The following is a 27,766-nucleotide window of genomic DNA, read 5'->3' as shown; positions in this document are numbered from 1 at the left end:
ATCAATCAGCCTGCAACCCAGGCATGTGCCCTGACCAGGAATCAAACCAGCAACATTTTGGTTGTCAGGCTGGTGCTCAATCCACTGAGCCACACCAGCCAGAGCTGGTTTTATTTTCTTTTTGTCCTTCCTCTTTATACACTCTAGCCCTTCCTCGCAGCTCTGTCTTTTCTTTTCTATTGCTCAGTCTTTGTTTATGTCATTGCTAACTACATCCTACGGTCAAACAACATCCTTAAATTGTAGTTCAAGATTTACTATCTCCAGGTGGTAACCCCTGAAATAATGCCAGCCATTCTCAAAACACAGTAAATCCCTAAGCCCAGTTCAGTGAGTTAACTATGCTAGAAGATTGTAATACATCTCTACTGTTTGAATGTCCAGGCGTTACAGGAGCTATGGCAACCCAGGGAGGGGATCTGGGAATGCATTGCGACTTTGGAACCATGACTTATGTTACAATTCATGAAAGGAAGGAGTTGATCTAGATTTCTGGAATTCATGCTAATATGTATTTTTTTTTTAACTCTATAAGTGAGTAAGGCAGGGTTTTCTGATCAGGTCAGGTAACAAAGGACTTCATGATGGTCTAGTGAGGCCCAAAGGGTCTTGGTTGTTAGATATTATGAAGAATTCAAGATGGTTCAGTATTTTAAGACTTAAGAAACAAGACTAAGATGCAGGATACAAAATAATTGCATTGTATAAAAATTTAGGATGTGCTTTTTTTAACCAAGAAACTAAAAAAATATAAAGCATATTTTTTTAGCGTGTAGCATATATGGCTATTCTAATTTTATAATTTTCTATCATGCTGCGGGATAGAGAAACATATGTAGAAGTGGGAACTGCACCTTGACCTTCCACTCTTCTGGCTTTTAATCTGTTGCCCTCAGGAAAACTACATTTAACTCAGGAATACATAAAGTTTTACTTTTAAAACATGCCTCTTACCTCTTCTCAAGTTTGAGTATTATTGTTTAGAAAGAGAATGCCAGTACAGCTTAGCTCTGAATCATTAATATTACTGAGACTTTTTCCGTGGCAGAATCGTATGCTATAAGACGAAAAAATCATTTACCACGCTTGTGAAATCAGGACCCAAAATCTTGTGGCTGTGGCATAAACAGTTATGTGAATTGGTGGGAAGGTTTTCTGACCTAAATGGATGGTTTAACATGAAAAAATGAAAGAGAAGGTAAAGACACTTACAAGTTTACAGTTTAAAGTGAACTGGACAGCTGGGACAAGGCAGGTGGCCATATTATACTGTGTAACTGTGAAATAATAATCACTTTTAAAAAACAAATATAGCAGGTTTTTGCTCCCTTCAAACTAATCACTTTAAGAAACCAGATCATGAGTTCAGTGATGCTGTCATATTAAATTCTCTGGCTTATTCCCATGAGTATTGTTCACTATTTAGGGAGCGCTGGAGGAGGAACAGGATGGGAGGAAAATGAGGGAGGAATGGGGGAAATGATAAATTCAGTTGAGAGGTGTTGAAGTTAAGATGCCAGTGAGGTGTCAAGTAGGCAGTCAGGAATGGAGTCTGGAAGTCAGAGAAAAGTTGGATTGAAGATATAAATATCAGTAAGCAGGTGGCATTGGGAGCCATGGATATGTACTAGATTATTTAAAATGTGATTAGAGAGAGGCTAGAAGAGACTTGAGGACTCTGACATTTAAAGATTGAATGGAGGAGTGTAAGCCTGCAGAGGAGGCCAAGGAGTAGCTAGGGAGGCAGGATGATGCCAAGAGAGTGTGGTATCCCGAAGCCAGAGGAAGAAACTGTTTCAGGAAGGAGAGTGTACTCATCAGTATTAAGTACTGCTGGTTGACAAATATTTTCAGCTTCCTGCATTCTAGGATGCCTTGTGGGTAGAAAGGGCATTATGACTAGTCCCAGCCAATAAATTGAAAACAGAAATGACTGATAAGGCTTCTGGCTGGAGCATGTGCCCTTACAAGACCCTATGGAGGTCTCTTTTTTTCCTCTGGCACGGTGATCGGCAATGTTTGAAATAGTGTCTGCCCTTGCCAGCCTGGAGTAGAGTGGGTCCTAGCATCTATAGCCTCTGAGTTGATAAGTATGTAGTCTTGAAAATTCTGGAAATAGATCAATTGTTTTGATAGCTCTATATACTGAAAACTTACAGGTTTTGGTGGACTCTTGGCTTTTTTCTTGCAATGAGGAAAGGCTCTCAGCAAAAAATTTCCAAACCGAAGATGCCATCACCATCTATGGCCAATATGAGATCTAGGTCACTTTCACCGTTAGGAGGATCTGAGATTCTGCCTTTTCATTCTGGAGGACAGTGGTGTAAGCAAGTTGGGATTGCAGATGAAAACACTATACTTTTGGACTACCAAGACCATAAAGGTATTGCATTTTAATGTAAGAATTTGACCACATACTCTTTAAGTAGAGATGGAAAATATTGAACATTTTTGGTCCAAGTGTAACATATAACCTGGTACTAACTTGACCTAGTGTTTTTATTGACAGACGTTGTGTAAAGACAGTAGAGGACACAGGCTTCTGGGTGAGGGTGAAGATGTCTGAAAGCATTTACTAAGAGGGAGTTTCCACAAAGAGTAAGCTAGGAAGCTTTATTTCCTGTAGTGGGAGAGTGCTTTAAAGCTCATCTGCCAAATTTACCATCATCCTTGGTTTTGGGGAAGGGCAAATCTGTTCACTTCAGAATGGAGTGCCTTAACTCAGTATAAAAATGTTATCTACCCTTGGGCTATTCAGTTGCTTATTGGAAAACTGCTCATCTGTGAATGGACTGATTTCCACATAAGGACATACAGATGTTCCACCAAGATTTTTATTGTTTTCTTAAAAGCATTCCACTAGTCTGGGAATCTATTTTCAAAATAGGTTCTTTTTTCTAAGAATATGTTTAATGTGATTAAATGTAAAAGAAAACTATGTAATTTTTTTTTGCTGAGTCACTGAATCAGAGCCATCAAGCTCTATTGACCTGAATATGTGATCAGTTTTTATTAATAAACATCATCAGCATTGAGTTTAGACTATACCCTTGCTGTCAGTTGGTATACTGTTACTTCCAATTTGATTGATATTTTAGAATATTAGTCATTTTTTCTCCTAGAGCAGCCCAAATTTTAAAAAATCATTTTATTCTGAACCAAAATAAATGTAATATTAACTCATTATAAATAATCATAGGGTGTCTTTGGCCCATAGTGTGGATCTGAACTCAGGATTAATTTTTTTCTGACTCAAAGAAAGAACCAAGAGGCCGTTTTCTTTTTTTTTTCTTTCTGCCTTTGTAAACTGTAACACGGCTTTAATAAACTCTGATGGCAATACCTAGAAAGGTCATAGGACAGGGTGTGCTATCCATCAGGTTAGTACTTTATAAAGTATGATGTGGTCTTCTCTATTTAAAAGAGCAACAAATTTGAGTTTGTCACCATCAAAAAAAAAAAAGGAAAAGAGGATTTTTAAGAATTTAAGCGTTTTTGAACTTTAGATTGGAATTTAAAAAAGCTAAAACTAAATACTGCCAGGGTTTTTTTTTTAATTTATTTTTTATTTTTATTCAGTTACAATTGTCTGCATTTTCTCCCCATCCCTCCACCCCACCCCAGCCAATCAGGTTTTTATTTTTTTAATTGCTAAAAACTTCAGTGCTGTATATGATTAAAAGTATAAGTTTTGGATTCACCTGCCTGGATTCAAGTCCTGGATTTTCATATTACTAGCTCAAGATTTTGAGCAAATTATTATTATTTTTTAAATAAATGGGAATAATAATTTCTATCGCAGAGATTTGTTGTATAAATTAAAATTTTTTAATGTAAAGCATTTAGCAGAAAGCTTGGCACACAGCTAATGCAGAGTGGGGCAAAAGTAGGTTTATAGTTGTGAGTGCATGAAACAAAGTTTATTCTTGTAGTATTATTTATTAATTATTTTATTATTTGCCATATAAACAACTGTAAGCCTACTTTTGTCCCACTCTGTCTTTATAGAGTGTAACTGTTATTGTCATTATTATGGAATGCTATATAAAGTAAAATATTATTATTAAAGCATTGCAATTAGAGCTCACCAGCTGTCTTTACATTTGCATGTTAAATTTGTTTTTATTTTATAACATCAAAACAATTTGTTTTCAGAGTATTCATCTCTTCCTTTGCTGATAATTATCTGTTTCTGTAATTTCAGAAGCTGATTCACATGCAGGAGTCCGATATATTACAGAGGCCCTTATTAAAAAACTTACTAAACAGGACAATTTGGCCTTGGTAAAATCTCTGAACCTTTCACTTTCTAGAGATGGCGGCAAGAAATTTAAGGTAAGTTACCAACATTTTTGAATATAGGCATTCTTTTTGATATTTCTGTTCTTTGAAACTGAAAAAAATAGATATTAGATTTATAGTAACATCTTATCCTAATGTCTCCTAATTTGTAGCAGACCTAAATTTATTGTTTCCAGTGAAAGTTCTATATCTAAAGTATCTGACACCTTCAAATTCATGAGTACCTATTATTTTTTTTACATTATTGACTCTGGAGAAGGGGTCGGCATACTACAATCTGTAGGCCAAATCGGACTTGCTGCCTATTTCTGTAAATAAAATTTTATAGCCAAACTCATTTGTTTACATGTTGTCTGTGGCTGGTTTTTGCACCACAATAGCAGAGATATTATAAATAGTTGTCACAGAGACTATCTGGCCCACCAAGCCAAAAATATTTACTGTCTGGTTTTTTGCAGAGAAAGTTTGCTGATCTCTTCTCTCGAGTGTTTACTACTTTAATTCATAAACCACAACATGAACATATTATAATAGTCACCTTAATTTTTTAATTAGAAAAAAATATAAACTTCGATGCCTACTACATTAGTCACAAAAATGAATTCAAGAAGGTTGAAGATCTTAATGAAAACAAAAGTCAACCAACAAAAATACTATGAAAGTACTAGGGAAGAATATAGGAGAATATATTTTTAAATCTTAACTTGGGAAGGCCCTGCTAAGCAAACACCAACCCTACTGCCACAAAGAAAAATATTGCCAGATTTAGCTTACTTAATTATTGAAAAATTGTGGTATTGTTTAAAACGTTAAAAGAAAAGCAACAAACTGGCAGGTCATGTTTTCAACTTACGTAACAGTACCCACATACTATAAAGAGCTCCTACAATTCAGTAGGAGAGACAACTCAATGGAAAATGTTCAAAGGGTATGAACAGACCATTCACAAAAGTATTGTAAGCAGCTAATATTAACATGGAAATGTTTTCAACTTCATTAGTATCAAAGAAATGTGAAATAAAACTCAGCAATTGAGTTTAAAGTTACTGAGTTTGTACTCATCAACCCAGCAGTTCTATTCCTCAATGTCTATTCTACTGATAGTATTTGTCCATGTATCCAAAAAGAATCTGTATAGTTATGTTTATTAAGCATTATTTAAAATAGAAAAATAGGAATAGCCAAATGCCTGTTAATAGGAAATTGGTTAAATAAATTAGGGTGCAATAACAGAGTTTGAAATACTATCAAGTATCTTTAAAGCTAAGGTAAAGCTCTGTGTATTAATGTGCAACTATGTCCACAGTGTATTTAATGGAAAAAAAAATTCTAAAACATTTTTTATAGTAAGGTCTCCAAACATTTTTTAAAAATTATTTTCTTCCATATGTGTATATATGGATGTACATGAATATACCCCAGCCTCTTAACACTGGTTACCTTTGAATAAGGATTTTTTTACAGGGGCTTAGGGACCTGATGAAGAGAGATTTTTTGTTTTGTCTAAAATTTTTATTAGAATATATTTATGTCTTATGTAATTAAAAAGGAAAAAGGAGAAATACTGGAGTTTAAAATTTTCAAAATGAAATATTAAAGTGGTAAATCCTTACTGTATGGTTATTACGTCAGGCTTTTGTTTGTTTTTTTAAATATATTTTATTGATTATGCTGTTACAGTTGTCTCATTTTTTTCTCCTCTTTATTCCCCTCCACCCTGTAGCCCCCCTCCCACCATCTTTTCCCCACCTTAGTTTGTGTCCATGGGTCATACATGTAAGTTCTTTGTCTTCTCCATTTCCCATACTATTCTTAACCTCCCCCTGTCTATTTTGGATCTACCATTTATGCTTTTTATTCCCTGTACCTTTTCCCCCATTATCCTCCCTCCCCCTCCCCACTGATAACCCTCCATGTGATCTCCATTTCTGTGATTCTCTTCCTGTTCTGGTTGTTTGCTTAGTTTGTTTTTGGTTTTTAGGGGTGTTTTTTTTTTTAGGTTCGGCTGTTGGTAGTTGTGAGTTGGTTGTCATCTTACTGTTCATATTTTTTATCTTCTTTTTCATAGATAAGTCCCTTTAACATTTCATGTAATAAGGGCTTGGTGATGATGAACTCCTTTAACTTGACCTTATCCAGGAAGCACTTTATCTGCCCTTCCATTCTAAATGAAGGCTTTGCTGGATAGAGCAATCATGGATGTAGGTCCTTGCCTTTCATGACTTGGAATACTTCTTCCTAACCCCTTCTTGCCTGCAAGGTTTCTTTTGAGAAATCAGCTGAGAGTCTTACTCCTTTGTAGGTAACTCTGCTTTTCTCTTGCTGCTTTCAAGATTCTCTCCTTATCTTTCATCTTGGGTAATGTAATTATGATGTGCCTTGGTGTATGCTTCCTTGGGTCCAACTTCTTTGGGACTCTATGGGCTTCCTGGACTTCCTGGAAGTCTTATTTCCTTTGCCAGATTAAGGAAGTTCTCCTTCATTATTTGTTCAAGTAAGTTTTCAATTTCTTGGTCTTCCTCTTCTCCTCTGGCACCCCTATGATTCGGATGTTTAAAGTTGTCCTGGAGGTTCCTAAGCCTCTTTTCATTTTTTTGAATTCTTGTTTCTTCATTCTGTTCAGGTTGAATGCTTATCTCTTCCTTCTGCTCCAAATCATTGATTTGATTCCAGTTTCCTTCCCTTCACTGTTGGTTCCTGTACATTTTTCTTTATTTCACTTTGCATAGCTTTCACTTCTTCCTCTATTTTTCGACCATACTCAACCATTTCTGTGAGCATCCTGATTACCAGTGTTTTGGACTCTGCACCTAATAGGTTGGCTATCTCTTCATCACTTAATTCTGTCTTGGGGGCTTTGATCTATTCTTTCATTTGGGCCATATTTTTTGTCTCAGCAAACCTGTTATGTAGTAAGGGGCTGAGCCTTAGGTATTCACCAAGGCGGGCAACCCACTTTGCTAAGTTTGGCACTGTATGTGAGGGAGGGGTCCGAAAGGGAACAATGCTGCTTGCTTGGCTCTCAGCTGGCTTTCAGTTGCTTCCCCCACTAGTTCCAAGCAAATTGGGCCTTTCTGGTGCTGATTCCAGGGTGGGTGGATTTGTGTACATTCTAGGGTTCTGTGGCCCTAGAGCCTCTCCAACGAACTCTCCTGTGAGGCTTGGAGTTTCTCCTGCCTCCTCTATGTAAGGCATTATGTTAGGCAGTGGGAGTACATAGGGAGGTAAATAAGCTTAGTTTGTGATTTCTGGGAACTTAGAGCTTAGTGTGAAGAATGCCTAGGATTAAGAGGAGAAATAGTGAAGGAGAACCAGAGCACGGGAGAGGCATACCCAACGAAGAAGCCTGAAGGAGCTATTGGGACAGGAGAAAATCCAAGAGGGTGATAAATTGAGGCCAAAGGAGGGAAAACTTAAGGCAGGAAAGGAAGACATGAAATGTCACAGGACAGTCAAATAGAATGAAAACTTAGAAGTCACTTGGACTTGTCAATTAAAAAGCCCTTTCTTCCCTGGCTGGGGTGGCTCAGTGGGTTGAGTACCAGCCTGTGAACTGAAAGGTCACTGGTTTGATCCCTGGTTAGGGCACATGTCTGGGTTGCAGGCTGAGCCCCCATTTGGGGGCTTGTGAGAGGCAACCTATGGATGTTTCTATCCTTCTCTCTTTCCCTCCCTTCCCCTCTCTATAAAAAATAAATTTTAAAGCCCTTTTATTTCTCAAATCCACCAAGTTCATTCTTTCAGGGCCTTTGCATTTTCTTTGCCTGGTATTCTCTGCCCCCCAGGTGTGTGCACAGCTGGCTTCTTGTTATTAGGGTCTCAGCTCAGTGTACGTCCTCTGTGAGTCCTTCTTTCATGACCCAGTCACAATTAGCCACCTCTCCTCAGTCACTTTCTCTTATTCATCCAATCAGTAATTATTTCTTTAGTACCCATTGTGTGCCAGGCACTAGTGCTATAGCAGTAAACACAACAGACAAAATCTGTCCTCTTAGTGCCTTGTACTCTGCCACATCTTGTCATCTTTATTTTCTTGTTAGTATGCTTCACTGTCTGAAGATTTTGTATATTTTTTCATTTGTTTATTATCTTTCTCTGTGAATAAAAACAAGAACCTTGTATTCCTGATTCACCACCATATTTCCAGTTCCCGAAGAGGTCCTAGGAAATAAATATTCGTAAATATTTGTGGAAGGGATGAATGAATGGCGATCTTGGGGAGAACTGTTGGAATACGTAGTAAGGGCAGAAGATACATTGCCTTACCACTAGAATGAGAGTGAATGGAAGGCAGAATGAGCAAATGTACATAATTCTTGTGAGAACATGGTGGCAAACAAGAAAGATAAAATGATAGCTTGATAGGAAAACAAGTTCAGTGTGAGGGATTTATTTTTTATAGAAGAGATTGAGCATGTGGGACACATAGCTTCTGCAGCAGGGCACTTGGCTACTTCACTGGTATTGTCTCCATTGCCTGGTGCCACACCTGGTATGTAGTAAGTACGTAATGAATATCTGTTTAATAATGACTGTTTTTAAACTTGTGAGGAAGACCCAGGAGAGAGAAAGAGATTGAAGGTGTAAGTGCATGGGGAGGGGAGATGAGTAAGTTTATACAACAGTCTAAATATCTTGTTGAACATTGAAGAAAGAAGGAGAGGAGGGAGGGAGAAGCATGAAAAGTTGAGGGGGGGGATTCTTATTGGACAGTCTTGCACTTCTTAGTCTATAGAAGTGTTGTCTAGTTGTCAAGTTTGGCAGCTTGAGTAGAGCTGGTACTCCTTAGAGTAGAGCTGGTACTCCTGGTTAAGGAGAGCCTCGCCAAGGGATTGTCTAGGAGAGCAGAAAGGGCTTGTTATTCTCTATGACTGATCACGTACTTACATGTTGTGCCTGTGTCAGGGCATCTGTTGTATAAAGTATTTTTTCATTTGTTTTCAATTAGTATATCGAAAATTTGGAAAAATGTGTTAAACTTGAAGTACTGAATCTCGGCCATAATCTAATAGGGAAGATTGAGAAACTGGATAAGCTGTTAAAATTACGTGAACTCAATTTATCATATAACAAGATCTGGTAAGTATGCACTTCTTTAGGTAGCATTGCAGGGTCATTGTCTTTCTTAGAGGTAGACTAATGCTGCCTGTGTTACTGAAAGAAAGCTTTGAAACAGCAGGCACTTTGATCCTTTTATTCGTGGATAGGCTGGCCCTTTGCAGTTGATGACGGCCTTCCTGACGCGGCATTACTAAAGTACGACCTACCTAGTGTTATCAAGAAGGAGATACGTTTTTTGAGTACCAAGTTTTATCTTAATTCTATTTTGGCAGGAAGTTTTCCCAGGTAGATTTTTTGATTCACTGCCTATTACATTAAGAAAACTGACATGAAGCAGTATGTTTTAACCCTGTAATTTTGATCCTAAAGATATTTCAACTCATTTTCATCCTGTGTGTTTATCCTGATGTTCTTTGCTCATAGATATAAGAAACATACTCTCAATCTTGTTTCCATTTCATAATATGTATTACTGTGAGATATAATCACAAAATTGACTAGCTAAAACTGCACATAGAAAACTTGTTATAGACAAATAATGCAGATATCTGCATTATTATCGAAATTCTTTGTATCTGTATACTTCCCCCCCATGTTAGACTTGATATATATAATGGCCAACAAACAACTAACAGTGGCAGAAACTCTAATATGGCAAAAATAAATGGGAAAATAACTGACTAATGAATCAATCCTTAATATAAAATTTGTATAAAAATAATTGATCCTGATAAAAATAATTTCAGCAAAATTAAAATGAAAATAAAGAAGCTTGGAAATAATTGCCCAATATACTGTTCTCCTGACCAAGTAATTACACTGATAATTAAATTGGAATTAAATTGGGAAAATATTTCATCAGTGAAAATTCATCAGTATGGGTGATGAATGTTTTATTAATTTAAATATTCTCATTAAAATATTTGTGTTTATAAATACAGTATTATTCTGGGGGTCCACCAGCTTTTGGTAATGACTTCAGGTAATAATTACTGACATCTTCTCTTATGCAGGGTTGTAACACATAACGCTATATGCTGTTGGGTTTTCCAGCTCTCCCCTGGCTGTCAATGCTAGTACTCTTTACAGTGGTTAGTAAGAATGCCACAGACAGACTCTTTTCTGTGTTGTGTGATCATAAAGTTTGATAGTAAGATAGGTAAGATTTCTGGCCACAGTAATGAAGAGTTTACCAAAGATGATGTGATGAATTTGTTTTTAACTGCTTTTTTTCGGTTCTGATTTATGAAAAGGGTTGATAAATTATAATTGTGAAAAGTAACCTCACATAAAACCAAGGTTGTTAATTCTAAAAATATAGTGGAGGGCCCTGGCTGGTGTGGCTCAGTGGATTGGGCTGTGGCCTACGAGCCAATAGGTCTCTGGTTGGATTACAGTTTAGGGCACAAGCCTGGGTTGCGGGCCAGGTCTCCATTTGGGGTGTACAAGAGGCAACCAATCAATGTTTGTCTTACACATGGATGTTTCTCTCCGTCTCTTTCTCCCTCCCTCCCCCTCATTCTGAAAGTAAATAAAATCTTAATACAGTGGAGGGACTCTATTACGATACTAAGTTTGATTTTACCCTTTGATTTCCAGCAAAATTGAAGGCATAGAGAATATGTATAATCTGCAAAAGCTAAACCTTGCAGGAAATGAAATTGAACATATTCCAGCATGGTTTGGGAAGAAGTTAAAATCTTTGCGAGTCCTTAATCTGAAAGGCAACAAGATATCATCGGTAAGTTATTCAGAATAGCAAGAATGTTTTTCAAATTTTTGGACTTGTTGAAAAAGTTAAAATCTAAGTTTTAAAAAAAATGGGGTTTCTTCTTTTAAGGTCAGTAGTCCTTTGATGAAACATTAAATTCAGACATAACCTGGGATTGTCTAGGGTAATTAAATATAGTCAGTCCTAGTTTTAATGTTTCCATGGTACCTGGGAGTTGACCTCTTAGCATTTTCACATCTATTATTTCATTTAAGCCTCAGAACACTCTTTTTAAGAAGACAGTACAGGAATTATTTTTAAAATACTATTGGGGGCAGAGGCTGGGTGGTGGTAGGCAAAGGGAGAAAAAGCAAGAACAACTGTAATAGCATAAATGATAAAGCACAGTTAAATAAATAAATAAATAAATAATACTGTTCGTTACCATAGTTTTACTCCCATTGTTAATTATAGTCTCAGAGAAGTTAAATCTCTTACTTAAAGTCACACACTTTTTACCAGAATTCAGGTCAGTGAATGCCTGGGACAGTTTCTTTTTTTCCAATTTATGAATTAATCTCAATTATAGTATTAGGTGTTTTAGGAGGTTACTCACTAACTGTTTATAATAGAGCAACTTTATCATGGTTCACATAATCTGATGATGTATATTTTTCTCTGGAGTGTAATTTATGATTTTCTTTGATATTTATACTGTTAGATGTTCAAGAAACATTACTAAGTAAAAAATTAATATATTTATTATTTATTTATTTATTTATTTATTATATTTATTAAAAATTGGAACAATCATGCTACAATTTAAAGAACACCAGCCTTAAAATAGAAGATAAAAGATGTGCCTTCCACTGTGTGTCTAGACTTGCCTTCTGTGACCTTGAAGAAACTCTTCATCTCTCTGAAACTCACTGCTTAAGTTGGAGAAACAATCTCTACTCTGCCTCCTTTACAGGAGTGTTATGGGCTCAGGTGAAATGATAGATGTGAAAATACTTTAAAAATTTTAAAACATTAACTCTTAGGTTGTATTCCTTAAACCTTCAACAATGGAAGCAGTAATAATAAACAATACTTGTTTAATGCTGTGCAGTGAACAATGTCTATGCATTCCTTATTTCATCTTTATAAAGATATGATAAGGTGATTCTCTACCACTTCACTGTGATGGCCCAAGAGCCTCAGAGCCCATGCCCCATGCTTTGTTGTACAGTATCACCTTGGAACTCTTGGGGCTTGGGACGTGATAGGGTAGCCATGAATCTAAAATTTGCCGCAGATATTCCTCAAATAGTGATCCTTAGCTAGTACTCAGCATCAGCTGGTGTTAACAGAAAAATCATTCGATAAATATTTATGATTATTTCTAATTTGGTGTCACTTTTCATCCCAGTTCATATTTGACATTGGTATCAATAAGTGATACACATTCACTTGGGTAAGATTTACTTGTACTAATAAATAATTTGTACTAATTATTAGTAGTAGTTTCTCAACCTTTTAAAATCCATCTTTGGATAAACATAAAAGTCTCACTTCAAAACTTATCCTTATTTCTTTTAACTGTTAATTACAGCTGTTATCTGACAGTTAGATTTACCAATTTTTTTCAATTTGTTCAGTCAGTATAATGAAAAGGCAGAAGGTTTATAGGTATACAGATTTAAATTCAAATACTGTTTCATTCACTTATAACACCTGAGCTTTGGGCAAGTCACCTAACTTCTTTGAACAACCTCAGTTTCTTCATGTATAAAGTTAAGATGACTATATATCATAGGATGTTGTGAGGAGTCACAAATGAAATAGTACATGGAAATGCCTAATAATGCCCTGATGTGCTATAGATACTCAAATACTCCTTCTTATTCCTCCCCTCATATACTACTTTTTGATACTGGATTTCGTGAATAGATTCCTTGCCATGTTAATAGCAATTTCCTACATTTATTACTCCTTTTCGGTATGTTTATGGTTTTAAAATTATACCAATAATGTTATATGTCATTTCAGCTTCAAGACGTAAGCAAGTTGAAACCACTTCAAGATTTGACTTCTCTGATCCTAATTGAAAATCCAGTTGTTACCCTTTCTCATTACTTCCAGTTTACCATTTTTCACCTCCGTTCACTGGAAAGTTTGGAAGGTCAGCCAGTAACCACTCAAGACAGACAGGAAGCTTTTGAGAGATTCAGTTTGGGTAAAGTGACTTTTTTTTTTTAATAATTAAACTTGGGTGGGAAAAGAAGAATCCAGAAATTATCCATAAAAATATATTATATTATGAACATTACAACGCTGTTAAAATTTGCATGGAAAGTTGCACCATAAATTAATTAATTCAACAAATAGTCATTGAGTATGTATTGTGAGCCAGGCACTGTATCTGGTACTAAGGATACGGTGGTGAGGAAGACATAGGGTACTGGCCTTAGTGCAGCTTGTGTTTTAGTGGAGAAGACAGACACAAAAAAAGCAAGTAAACCCTGATAAAGTAGCAGAGGAGAACCCCTTTTTTCGGAAAGTGTGGTGTAAAGGAATGGCTCTATGAGGAAATGACATTTCAACTGAAGACAAAGGCAAGAGTAGAGAGGGAGCAGCTTTTACTTTGAGGTTGGATAGACCCTGGTGAGTTAGGGAACTGAAAGAAGATGAGTGTGACTGGAGGGATAGCTCAAGAAAACACTTTGGAGAGATTGTGTGAGGTGTGTGGAGGGGGAGGGGGGCGGAGATAGCCCAGGTCCTTGGGGTTTGGATTTTATTCCAGGTGCAGAAGAAAGCCATTGACAGTTTCTAACTGGGAGTGGGGACAAGCCAGTTTATTTATTAGGATCATTATTGATACAGGATGGAGAATGATTTAGAGCAGAGGAAAATGGAGCTAAAGGGACACATGAATAGGCTGCTGCAGAAATCTAGGCTAGAAATGTTGATGGCCTGTGTTTAGGTGGTGGGTTTGGTATATTGATAGATCAGTTTTGGAGGTTCAGCAGCACTTTTTAATGGACTGGAAATTCCCAGACTTCTGGCTTGAGTGTTTGGATGGTGATATTATATGGAAATATGGGAGAACTTAGAATGCTGTTTAAATCTCTATGAGAAAACCAAAAAGATATGGAAATGTGAGCCTGGAGTTCAAAGAGATCTATGCTAGACCTATTAATTTGGGAGTCATCAGCGTAAAAATGATCATTTAATTCCACCAGAATCAGTTAGCTCAGTCAGGCAGGTATTGGAATGAGCAAGGGGAGCCAGCTAAGGAAGCTCAGAGAAGCCAACAAGGTAGGAGAAAACCAGGAAATAGTGGGTTGCAAAAGCCCAGAGAAGAGGGTTTCAAGAGAGGAAGTGGTCAGCTATGTTGAATGTTGCTGAGACATGAAGAAGTAAGATGAGCACAGAGAAGTGCATGAGATTGGCAACATCTGATGATGATCTTGACAAGAGCAGTTAAGGCGTGGTTAGAACGAATGCTAGATTATAGATGGAAGAGTGACATTTGGGCGAAGATTTGAAATTTGCCCCCATAATTTCTCCCCTCTAATACCTAATAAGTGAGTTAAAAAAAAAAATTCACCAGTAGCTTCCAGACCAGGAAATGGGCAGAAGCCAATGACGTAAAACCTCAAAGCCAGTAGTCAAAGAAGCAAAGGCTATATTCAAGAGCAGAGTGGAGAGACAAGTCATGGCTCAATTCTTTTGGTCCTTAAGAAGACAAGATTAGATCAGAGAAAAAGAAGAAAGATTGTCTCTTAATAAGCGGGACAGGACACTTTCTCCATTGAAGGGAAGAGATGTGTGCAGGTGTGGGTTCTTTTGTTGCTTTGGTGATAGGAAAATGAGGAAGTTCCCACTAGTAGGGTCTGTTTCCTTGTGAAATACCAGGTCATCAACCGAGAGAGAGAAAATAGAAGAAGTATGGGGTGGGGGTGTAGATCAATTACTTATGATGCGATGATGACTTTGAATATTAATTAGGAGCCTTTAATGTGCTGAGCTCTTGGAATCCAGTGGTGAAGTGGATAGACGCAGTTTCTGCTTTCACAAAGCCTAAGTGGGGGAGGCAGACAACCAGCTATTTGATCACATTTTACAATTCCCTTTGTGACAGGGGCCACAGCAGAGAGGCAAGGTGGTATGAGAACATCCCTGAGAAGCATCTAACCTAGGGAGAGGGTAGAGTCAGGGCGGACTTTTCAAAATATTTTTAAAACTAAGACCTGGAGGATGCAAAATAGGCCAGTAGTGGGTAGAGGAAGCCAGTTGCAAGCAGAAAGTGTGAATAAAAGCCTGCAGGTGAGAAGAGGCATCACAAATCTGAAGAATTGGAATCATTGCAGTGGGATGCGCTGGAAAATAATACTGGAGAGGGAGTTTGAGACCAAATCATGAAGAGCCTTGTCAATTCTTCATGTAGGCTTTCTGGATCCTATCCTGAGCATAATAGGAAGCCTCTGAAGGATTTTGATATAGCATAGTATTTTGCAAACATGCTTGCAGCATCCTTTGATGTTTAATTACAAATATCAAATAAAATATTGCATGTTTTTATAGGAGGCCTGGAAAGAAGCTTCATTTATCAACACACTAATTGAATTAAATATTTGGGGAAAATGTTATCTTTTAAAATTGTTATCCAAATGATGACTTCTTACCTCTTAATATAAATCACTTTCTAGTTCAAGACAGTCTTTTTCCCCCTCCAAAAAAGTTATTCATAGCAAATAATTTAGCCCTGGCTGTTGTGGCTCAGTGGATAGAGCACTGGCTTGTGAACAGAAAGGTTGCTGATTTGATTCCCTGTCAGGGTACATGCCTGGGTTACAAACCAGGTCCCCAGTTGGCGGCATGAGAGTGGCAACCGATCAGTGTTTCTCTCCCTCTCTTTCTCCTTCCTTTCCCCTCTCTCTAAAAATAAATAAATAAATAATCTTAAAAAAAACAAAAGTAGAACTATATTTACAGTATTCTAAGAGTTCTTTTACTATTAAGAAATATTGTTACCTTTCTTCAACTAGGAACTATAATGTTCAATAAACTATTAAATTTGTATTGGCAGAAGAAGTAGAAAGACTAGAAAGAGACCTGGAAAAAAAGATAATGGAAATTGAAGAGCTTAAGAGCAAACAAACAAAGTTCCTGGAAGAAATTAAAAATCAAGATAAATTGAACAGATCTTTAAAAGAGGAGGCCGTGTTACAAAAACAGAGTTGTGAGGAACTAGAGAGTAACCTAAACACGAAAAATGAATTGGTAAGTTCATATTTTACATTGTTTACTTATTTTACTATGTTTTGACTATATATATTATCTTGAAATAGAGCATTCTTTGTCCTTAGGTCTGAAAACACAACTTCCTGACCACGGAGTGGGGAAGATGTGGTTTAACAGAAATATGTACTAAAGATTTTACAAGCCGTAGTTGACTGGGCGCTGTGTCATATGGCTACCTAAAAGATGAGTGCTGTTTTGGGCTACAGTAGGTGAAGTGCAGCACCTAGAACAAAAGAGGGAGGTGGGGCCTCACACTAGGAGGAGCTGGTCAGACTACCCATAGATGTGTGGGTTTTTTTTTATCAATGTTGTTGGTGAGACTGTACATTGGCATAAACTTTTAGAAGGCAATTTGGCAAAATTATCCAAATTTAAATGGACATACCCTATGTCCTATATGTTGGAAATATTACCAGTATACATAGTGTTTATGTTATTGTATTTAATTATTATTATATAATTGTTATAATATTACATAATCTCTATTTCCAATAAGATGTTCTATAGAAATGGTAGCAAGAATGTATAAAGATATTGTACATGTGCATACATACATATATAAAATATGCATATACACATGTATATATACTAGGACATTCCCTAGAATATTATTTATATTAGCAAAATATTGAGAATAACTAAATTGCCCCCCCCGTGGATATCTGTGTGGTAAAAAAATTTTGTTAAATATTAAAATGAGGTGGAGCTGTATGTCCTGATACAGAAGGATGTCTAACACATACTGCTATGTGAAAAAAGCGAGCTGTAAAACAGTGTATCAAGGATGATCCTATGTATAATGGCATTAGTATGTGTTGTGAAAAATGGTAGAATGTACCAAACTCTTGACAGTAGTTATTTCTGAGGAGTTGAATTACAGACTTCCAAGTTGCCATTTATGTGTATCTGTAATATTTAGATTTTATAAAATTTGGCTTTATGGTTGAAGTAAAAAGAATATTTTAAAAGAGATTTAATCAGACTAGATAGTATATGATCAGAAGGTACCTGACCCAGAGGCTTTAAAGGTCGTGAGACCATGTCCTATGAGGAATGGCCAAAGCAACCAGGAGTGTTCTGCTGGAGGAGAAACAGCGAGCTATGATGATTGCCTTCAGGTAGTTAAAGGACTGTTCACGGGAGAGGGTATAGACTTATTGACTAAGATCCCACAGGTAAAATTAAGAAGTAGCAAATAGAAAATACGGTAGTAAAGAAGAAATTTCTAATAGCCGTCCTGAGATAAAATGTGGTAACTCTGGACTGTGTTTGCTCTCAGTGAAACAGGCATATGCTCAGGGTTGGGGGAAAAGATAAAAACATTAGACAGTGAGATGGACTAAGTCTTAAAAGGCCTTTTCTACTCAGAGAATCTGACCCTGTAGTATTAGTCTACTACTTGTCCTTGAAGGAAAAAATAGCTATTGGTGCTTTCTTTTTTTTTTCTTTTGACAGTTCATTTTCTGATCTGTGCATAACTTAGATACTTATACCTCTCATATAACTATAGAATCTTAGATACAGTTACAGTTTTTTTGCATTTTCCTTTCAAAATTGGCATTCTAGCTTAATTATTTGTTGACAAGAATTCTGCTTAAGCATTTAAGTTTTCTAGCAAGAAAAAAGTGTTCCCTCCTCTGTGCAGAGAGGGAAATACTTACATAAAATCAAATACTTAACCTCCTTCGTGAGCTCTTCTTTGCCTGAGAAAAAAGGTAATTTATACCAAGGGACATGATGTGAGGGCAGCTTCCCCAACTCTGTTAGTCAGATATTCAGAGCATATGTGGGTTCCTTCATACGCCTCTTATTTGAAGGTAGTTTTCAAATATGTCAGCTGTATTCTGAAGGCATGCTGAAAATATGATGTTAACAATTTGGTGATTATCAGTGGTTTTATATTATACATACTTCTGTTGCTCTCCATTCCATTAATAAAGTGGATTGATGAGAAATTTAATCATTGAAAACTTACATGGCAATCAGTTTTATTTTAGCAGTGAACTCTTTAAGCCGTCACTTAACATTTGTATTTAAAATACAAAAAAAAACCCCCACCCAGTACTTACTGTGGTATCACTTGATATTTGTGAGCATTTAAACATTTTTCCTGAGTTATCCATCTTTTTTGTAATACAGAATTTTCATCTTTTATCAAGATAAAAGAACTTATAATTTCTTTTTGCTGACTCCCTGGTGCATCTTTGTTAATTCACTGAAAACCTTGGCAAAATGTTGTATTTTATGACCTAGCACTATCCCCAAATTATGGATTGTTATAGCTATCTAGTTTTCTCTTTTATTTGTTTATAATGTTGTTGATATGTTTGTGCTGTGGATAAATGTTTTGTAAATTGTCAATGGTTTTGCTGTTTTGTTTTTTCTGTAACTATTTTTGGTTAGAAGATAGACTGTGCTCTTCTTCATGTCATGCTATTTTCATATTTAACCATTTAAAAATACATGTATATACAAAGTTAATAAGTTTACTATAACAAATTCTGATAACACAAATGTATACAGTAGAAAATGAGGGTCTCACTCTTCCCCTACCCCATTGCCTGGTGTTAATATATATCCTTTTTGTTTTCTGTGCTTATACAATATACATATAATAATGTATATGTAATTAAATACAATGTATATACCTTTGAATATTTTTGTGATTTAACAAATCTTACTATATATATTTTTAATTCTGCATCTTATTTTTTACAAAACAGTATGCCATGGACAGCTCTCCAAGTTTAGAAAGAATACACACATGTTATGCACATATACTTATACACACACTACCCATAAATCTTTCTTACTCTCTTCAGAGTCTGTTATGTTCCATTATATGGATCCTCCATAATTTATGTAGCCTGCTATTATGGATGAATATTTAGGTTGCTTCTACTTTGTTATTAGAAACAATATTACAGAGAAAAATCTTTATATGTAAATATATATATCTTATGCATTCATACTAGTAAATCCTTATATAAATCACTACATTATTTTGAATTTGTAAATAGGAAAAAAATGGAATCTCCTTGCTTTAATTTCACATTTCTTTAGTTGTTGGAGGTGAGTATTGCATATGTAATTATTAGCCATTTTGTATTCTTTTAAGTTTTTTCTTTAAATTTATTTTGTTTTGCCTGTCCTTTTATTATTCCAAAGGACTATTCTATTTTTTTAAAGAATTCTGGGTTTTATTCTGAGAGCCTGTATTTGAGAAACATTTTTCATTCTCTTATGCAGAATATTGGTAATAATACCATTTACAGTTACGTAATGGTTTCTAGATTCATAAAGTAATTCCTCATGTAATAGGTCAACCTATAAAAGAAGGTAGTAACATCGAAGTAGAACTGCTGGTGGCCATTAAACTATAGTAGTTCTCCCTCTCCTACCACCAACAAATATTAACTTGGATTATCTGTGATATTAATATTGCTCTTTGTCTTTTTGAAAGTTATTTAACTTTTGTTCTTTAGTTTCTTCATTTTTCGAATGAGGATGACTTACCTGTCCTGTCAGTCTCACAGAGTTGTGAGGACTTAATGACATAATGAATGTGAAAATAATTTGAAATGAATCGAGCTAAGTAATGGAAGGTGGTAAATCTGTAACTCATAGAATGATGATAAAATGTGTCCAATAAGAAAAATGCAAGTAGTGATAACTATTACTTTTTAAGGTAATTTGTCAGTAAAGGGCAACTTATGTTATACAGCCTCACTCTCAAGAGTTCTCCAGGTGATGGTTTCTGTTTGCTTCTTTCTCCTTTTAGCCCTTGTCTTGGTTTCTTGCAGACCTTTATCTGCCGATTCTTTTTTCTTCCTTAAAGGTAGCTCCTTCAGGACTGAATTGCACACTATGTTTTCATGGTTTGCATGATAACTTGTATGAATATGCTTATGTACGTTTTAACTTTTGAAACTGGCTTGCCTTCCCAAGAAATGTGCTTGTGTATGTATGTATAATTTTTTTATTGGATGTGTATGTAGGAGAGTGAACGTGAATGTCGGGGGAAATAATATGTTTCGCTTTTTAAGTTGGTAAATATGTTAACTGCAGTCAGCTCTTGATTATCCACAGCCAGTACTGTAACTAGCCAACTTTGACTCTTGATTTGCTCTCATTTGTGCATTCTTTCAATGAACATCTATTGAATGCTTACTGTATGCTAAACTTAGTGGTGTAAAAGACACAAACGTGCTTTAAGAGGCACAGAGTGTTTATTATTACTTGCCTACAGAGACCAGTTCATGCATTTTCTGTGGTTCCAGGCATGTTTGCCTTTGGTCCTACTGCCAGTGGTCTTTGGGAGATGAGCCCAGGATTAGTTGACACTGTTGGTTGTGAGTTGTTTTCTTGAGACTTGATGACTTAGGAGCATTCACTGAAAGAGCATCAGTTGCAGGTATGTGCTGGACACCCTGCAGCAGGACATTGAAGGCACTATAGTATAATAGAGGGTTAGATTTGAAATCAGGGGACTTGGAATTGAACTCTGCCTCTTCCACAACCAGCTGTGTGACGAGGCAAGTTATTTAACCTCTGTGTACAGCTTTTGTCATCTCATAAGGTAGCTATTAAGATTCGGTGAGATAGCACAGGTAAAATGCTTAGTACAGTGTCTGGCACACAGTGAGGACTCAGTCAAAATTACCTCTTATCCAAGTTAGTATCACTTCCCTTTGATGGATAATCAGGAGGTGACTGTAAGCTAAATCATGCACGACTTTGATTTCCTGGGCCTTGTAAAATGTTTATGTTTGTCTGTTTTTTATTCTCTCTAGCTTGCATTTTAATATTAATAGAGTTTTCCTGCATGGTTGGTTGGTTTGTTTGTTTTTTGGTCTGGTATCTACTATCACACACTGACAAAAAAGGTGAAAATCGCTTAGTGGACCTTTGAAATGAATTTGAAGGATTGGTGTAATAGAAAGGGGACTGGTACTGTTAGTTAAAGAAATATTTAGCCTCTGTGACTAATGTAATGTGTAACTTTGACAAGTCAATTCACCCATCTGGGACTCAGTTTTTTAATTTATAAATTCAGAGAATTAAACTAGATGATATCTTTTACTGTAGCTCCAAAAATTTCTAAGAATAACTAAAAAGTTGTAATTTTAGTAGAATTACTTTATTAAAAATTTAATATTATGTATATGAATCTGATTGATTGATCTTATTCACATTCCTTATCCTCTATTACAAAAAATAATATTCTGAACAGCTAAAACTGACATTCCACTAGCCAAAATACTATAGCAACAATACAGCAGTTAAAACCAAACTCTTATTTTCATCCTTCTCATTCCTCCTCCTGATTCCTTTATAATTGATGTTAAATATCACTTCCATCCATGATTTGAAGCTACCATTAAAATCGCGGAATAAGTTAAATAAATTATTGTTAATTTTGGGAAATCAGGAAACAGGTACTTAGTAGACTAGTTACTTGAAAATAATTGATATGGAGTTATTTTCATGTTTGGTGAAAGCAAATTTAAATGTTTTTTAAATCTTCATTGTATCTTGAAATAGCAGATAACTTCAAAGGTCTTTTATGTGATCTCTTACGATAATTTTGTATTTCATTCTTTTTAATACTTAAGAATTATCGTAAGATATTCTGAATGTTGTGCTCTTTGCTGTGAGGTTAAAAACAATCTAAAACCCACATTAATTATGATTAGAACTTGCCTCATACCATTGTACCTGTATACTGAATTACTGATGCTGTATGTTATATCAAATTGGGCCAATAGCTAAAACAGAAGACCATGGAACTAACGCGAGCATGTCAGAAACAATATGAGCTGGAACAGGAATTGGCCTTTTATAAAATTGATGCTAAATTTGAGCCACTAAATTACTATCCATCAGAGGTGAGTTATCTTAATTTTTTAATAATCCACAGTTAAAGCAAGCTTATAGTGGGGCAGGGAGGGCAGGTGTTGGAAACTTTCAAGGGTTTTTATCAATAACCACTCCACTTTCTTGTTATGAGTGCATCAGAAGAATAAATGTATTTTGGTTGGATCTGAGAATTATTTGGTTCTGTAAGTTAGAGCAGTATCCAAAAGAGATACCGTATTTTGCCGTATATAATGCACACTTTTTTGCCCAAATTTTTTAGGGAAAAACAAGGATGCACATTATACATGAAAAAATACGGTAAAAAGCCCAGAAGGATTCTTACCTACAGCCCCATCCATAACCCAAAGCAGCTTTCTAACCCTCAGATACCTCACTCAAGAATATGGTTGATCGTCTCCCTTAAATCTGAACTTCCAGAAAAAGTGCACTGCCAGCTTCAGCAACCATGGAATAGTCATCTCCATATGTTGTTTGTTCAATAACCACTGGGTGCAGTCTTCGTCAACCATTGTTTATACATATGCCATAAATGTTACTGCAAAAGAGAAACCACTTAACGTCTAAGACCCAGTGATTGTAACCAGTATCATATTACTTAGATAAAAATGCAATTATTAAAATTTATTAAATAGATACTTATATATCAGCTAGGAAACCAAGATAAAATACCTAAATTTCTAGTTTGAAAGATTAAACAGGGCTAAAAATCACATAACTATATATAGTTCTTTAATCAATAAATCCAAATTCACTCTTCAGGAATAGGAGAAATCCTTTGAGACCATTTTTTTATTCTAGTTCTTTTCTGGTATATAAGGAGGAAAGAATGATATATATTTTTCAACTTCTAGGCATATAGAATTAACATTTAGGCAGTTCTGTGAAATGTTCTTCATAATAAAATGAGTAATGTCACTTGGCTGTTTTACAAGTTACTTATTAAACCATACATCTATTAATTTATTTTGCTTGTAGTATGTTGAAGTTGATAAAACCCTAGAGGAAAGCCCCTATATTGGCAAATCGAGATACAAGAGAAATATGTTTACCAGAGAGAGTTACATTATTGATAAAGCCCAGCCAATAGAGATCAAGAAGATGGAGCCACATGAAGGGGAGCAACCTAGAAATGGGCAGAAGAACTTGAGAGCCCATATGCCACTGGACATACAACTGGAAGACAAAGAAAGAAAAATAAATGCAGGTTTAAAAAAGTCATTTTAAATTCTTTAAAAATATTAAAAGGTTGACTATATAGGCAAATTTTGTTTTAATAATTCTTTTACTTAACATGCTGAAGGCATTTATTAAATTGTCATTTACGTGAAAAGTCTAAAACAAAAGTAATGGTTCATTGAGCAGGTTATAGTTATTTCTATTATGTTAGAAAATGGAGTTTTTGACAATAATTTGATGACAACATATCCAAGGGATATAAGAATGCTTAAATCTCCTGCCAACAGATCCTTCTCACCATTGGAGCTGTCCATTCAAAGACATAATTATTAATAATTGAAGCACGTGAAGTACTGCTTTATTACTATGTATGCAGCCAAAACCTAAAGCAATGCTTTGGACAAACTGGATCAGGGCCCTCTCCTTAGGCTGGAGACTGAGGCTGTCTTTGACTCTTCCCAACCTGTCCCACATTTCACCTCCTCAACCTTCCCTCCCATCCCACCCCCAGAACATCTAATTCAAGGGATCTTACCACCTCCTGGCAAGTCACAAAGATGAAGAAGTCAAACCAAGAGGGCACTTAGAGACCCTGCCAATGACAAGCTTTGAATCCACTTTCCCAGTCAGCTGCATAGATATGAAAGAAGGAGAAAGCAGACTTGAGTTCATGCACCCCACTAGGAATCATGGCCCATTGTGGGGCTCTCACCAATCATATTAGCAGCTCATCTTCCCTTGGTTAGTAGCTAAATGGAAAACATGGAAGGCCAGTAGAGGGAGAGGGAAGAAAGAGACTAAGTTGTCCATGTCCATATATATACTCTATGCCAGCCCCAGAGGGGAAAAACAAAAGTAAATCAAATGTGCAGACGATCTCCAAGGAGCTCATCATTTTATAGGAGACAGGGAAGAAGTGAGGGAGAAAAAGAAATTGGAAATTTGAGGTAAAAAGTAATTGATTTGAGTTTACTTTAGTTGAGAAAGACTGTTCAGTAGTGAATTTCTTGATATTGAGTCCCATTATAAAAGCACTTACCTCTAACACAGGTTTTTTTAAATAGCTTAAGCCTAATTATATAACTTAGTGACATGTAAGTATATATTTACCAATAAAATCCTTATTTTCTCAAAAGAGTTCTTTAGTGTTGGGACCACCAAGTAAATCCCTTTTTATGTTAAGAATTTTACAAATTAAAGAATCAATTAAAGGGGACTATATGGTAGTGGAAAAAATATAATAAAAAAGGATAAATTATAGTTCTATAGCATATCATGAAACTATTCTAGAGATTAATAGAAAGGAAAACCATCATAAGAAATTACATTTTTTTATTCCTGTGATCTATAATTTAATATAATCTGTAATCTATAATTTAACTGAGGGAGGAGGTTATTGTGAAGAAAAACACCTGGTAGAAATTTAAAAATTCAAGATTTTTCTTGTGTGTGTGTGTGCATGGTTTTAAATTTGCAGCACAAACGCGACTCTCAGAACTGCATGATGAAATAGAAAAGGCAGAACAACAAATCTTAAGAGCTACTGAAGAATTTAAACAACTGGAAGAAGCTATACAGCTTAAAAAAGTATGTAAAAGCAAAGCAGCAATGCTAAGAGGAAATGCAAAAAGTGAAATGTTTTCTCCCTTCATAACCACGTAAAACAATTTTTAAATCAGTGCTGCTTAATTAATTATGAAATAACAAATTTCAGAGTCAAATGCAGTTTTAGCATTTCCAATTACATTTTCCTTCCAATCATGATGACATCCTATTAGCATTTTATAAAGTGAGTAGAAATAAATTACTTATATCTTATGTAAAAAGATGTATTTGGTCTACACTTATTACAAAAAGCACCTACATTACCCAGGGAAGTTGCTTTCGGACATATCTCCTAATTTAATTAAGCACTCCCTACTTTTAAGATCCTGGGCTCTAGATTAAAAGCCAGAGACCCCCCCACCCCCCCAAAAAAAGCCAGAAGACATCTCTACCACAACATAAACATTATCAAACAAGTAGCAGCAATGTAAATGATGTAAAATATGGTGTACAAAAAGATGAATGTGATACACTCTCAGAAATTGCAAAGTGTGCATGAAGAAGGAAGTTCAAACCCATGATGTAATAGCATAAGGAGAAAATTCAAAAAAGGAAGTATTTGACATTTTACTTTAAGTGTGCAAAAGGTTTTAGTTATTTGCAACTTTTAAATATCAGTATTTCAAAATTATGAGGATAACTGCATTCGTACTATAGTAGAACAAGAATGTAAAGTCCAAAGTATGGAGTCTTTTTAAAGATATTGTTACTTTCAGATTATATAGTAACTAGAAATTGATTCAAGTTTATTAGAAGCTTACTATCTGGCAGTCGCAGACCAGGCCCTCAGTAAATGAACAAAACAGATGCGTCCCTTCCTCATGGTCAGGAAATAGGCAACAAACAAAAGTATAAAAGAAATGTATAGTTAAACAATAATAAGTGTTATAGAAAAAATAGAAAATTAGGAGAGGTAATAAAAAGCGTATAATTTAAATTGTGGGGACCCACAAAGGCTTCTCTGAGGAGGTGACATTTAGGCTGAGACTCAAAGGAGAGGGAGCCAGTGAAGGAGAGTTAGGAGAAAGGTATTCCAGGCACACTAAAGATTCCTTTGCAGAGTGAGGGAGAGTATCGTGGAAGATGAGGTTAAAGATCATGCCAGGTTTCATAGGCTATTTTAAGGAGTTTGAATTTTATTCTGAATAAATGGGAAACCTTTGAAGGACTTTACGTAGTAGAGTGGCTAATCCTATTTGTATTTTTACAAGCACTCTGGCTACTGCAAGAGAGTGAAGTGAGGGAGGGGGAAAGAATGGAGATTTGCGCATCTGTTAGGAGGCTATTTAGTACAGACAGGAGATGATAATAGCTTGGACTAGGAAGGTGATCGTGAGCGTGGAGAGAAATCAGACTGATTCTACGTAAAATTTGGCAGTAGAACTGATTGATCAGTCTTAAAGATGGATTAAAGGTGGGAGATGAGGTAGAGGGAGCTATCAAGAATGATTTTAATAATTAAGTAAGAATGTTTTATAATAATACTGGCCAAAGTATTATATAGCTGGATTGATAGATGTAAATAATGGACTTTTAAAACAAAATGTGCTTGGAAAAAGTAGTTATTTTAAATGAGTAAATATAAATCTTAATTTTCATTACACTATTAATTTGCTTGACATGCTAATAACAAGGGTAAGTACAATATAAAGTAAGTACTGTATAAAGTCAGTACTTACCATTAATATGGTTATTAATAATTTAGAAGTTATTTATATTAGAGTGACTTCATTTTTACCTGCTATTAAATTATTAATTTTCCTAAACTTTTATAAAATAAGGTTCCCTACATGTAATAAGCATAAAAGTATAAGATATGAATGAAATGCCTGAATAACTTCTATACTTTGTTATTTAAAAAAACTCATAGAGCACACCTTTAAATTGTAAAAGTTGTTTTCTTTAAATTTGTAAGTCAGCGTTGCTATCCTCTGTTAATTATGTGTCGGGGTGTGGGGGATTAGGTTTCAGAAGCAGAGAAAGACCTTCTTTTCAAGCAGTTGAGTGGTAGGATACAACTTCTAAATAAATTACGCCAAGAAGCTCTGGATCTAGAAATGCAGAAGGATAAGCAAAGGCAAGAAATTGCTGAAAAACAGAAGGAGATCCAGGACTTGCAAATGGCCCTAGATAGCTTGGATTCTGAAGACCCAAAACATGTAAGTAAATGAAGAGATTTTGACTTGTTCTATGGGGACTAGAATTTCATTTTATCCAGATATTATGTTTCATCATTCTTAGCCTCAGAATCCTTTTTGAAATTCTTTTTTAGTTTGTTGCACAAATTTGAATTACATATATTTTTATATAGGTGTGTAATGTGTGTTATATATATTTATATGTATATATGTACATATATACACACATGCTTATATATATAATATACATGTATGTGTTTAAAACATAACATAAACCAGGGTTTGAAGGAAGTAGCTTTCAATGGAAAGAGGGATGCATAATATATTTAAGTGGTTGAATTTCATCATATTTCAAATCAAGAGAAACCTGCTTCAAGGTGCTCTCTAAACATCTTACCCTTTCTCTCTGCCTTATTTTCTTCTTTCTTAACAGCTAGGTGTTAAGATAGGAGAGTAGAAGTGGGTTTAGAGTCCTTTTTCTACCCCTTCTTTGATCCTTTATGCAAACACTTCACTAAAGCTGTTTGTTATTTCATATTGTTTGTTTTGACCTTAAAAAGGAAACAGTTCTCTAGGGCACAGGTGGCAAACACAAGGCCCACAG

General features: G+C 35.5%; 1 protein-coding gene across 8 annotated transcripts in view; it reads left to right on the top strand.

Annotated features, from left to right (window-relative positions):
* The window catches only part of CNTRL (centriolin), an 81,025-nt gene that overhangs the window by 2,301 nt on the left and 50,958 nt on the right, over positions 1-27,766 (top strand). For 5 of the 8 annotated variants that reach the window (XR_006655749.3, XM_024562591.4, XM_045196967.3 and 2 more), the window contains exons 2-12: positions 2,160-2,383; positions 4,205-4,335; positions 9,251-9,381; positions 10,963-11,104; positions 13,106-13,292; positions 16,149-16,342; positions 20,145-20,201; positions 22,132-22,251; positions 23,219-23,447; positions 24,897-25,006; positions 26,989-27,183. Coding sequence is in view for 7 of the 8 variants with exons in the window: in XM_024562591.4 (XP_024418359.2) it covers positions 2,191-2,383; positions 4,205-4,335; positions 9,251-9,381; positions 10,963-11,104; positions 13,106-13,292; positions 16,149-16,342; positions 20,145-20,201; positions 22,132-22,251; positions 23,219-23,447; positions 24,897-25,006; positions 26,989-27,183 (1,689 nt within the window). In the remaining variant the exon portion in view is untranslated. The remainder of the gene's footprint in view (positions 1-2,159; positions 2,384-4,204; positions 4,336-9,250; positions 9,382-10,962; positions 11,105-13,105; positions 13,293-16,148; positions 16,343-20,144; positions 20,202-22,131; positions 22,252-23,218; positions 23,448-24,896; positions 25,007-26,988; positions 27,184-27,766) is intronic. The other 3 variants (XM_045196966.3, XM_045196965.3, XM_053921142.2) reach the window with 2 other exon arrangements.

This window comes from Desmodus rotundus, chromosome 1, assembly GCF_022682495.2.
Source record: "Desmodus rotundus isolate HL8 chromosome 1, HLdesRot8A.1, whole genome shotgun sequence".
In the NCBI taxonomy this organism is placed as follows: Eukaryota; Metazoa; Chordata; class Mammalia; order Chiroptera; family Phyllostomidae; genus Desmodus; species Desmodus rotundus.
This window is presented reverse-complemented; position numbering and strand designations above follow the sequence as displayed.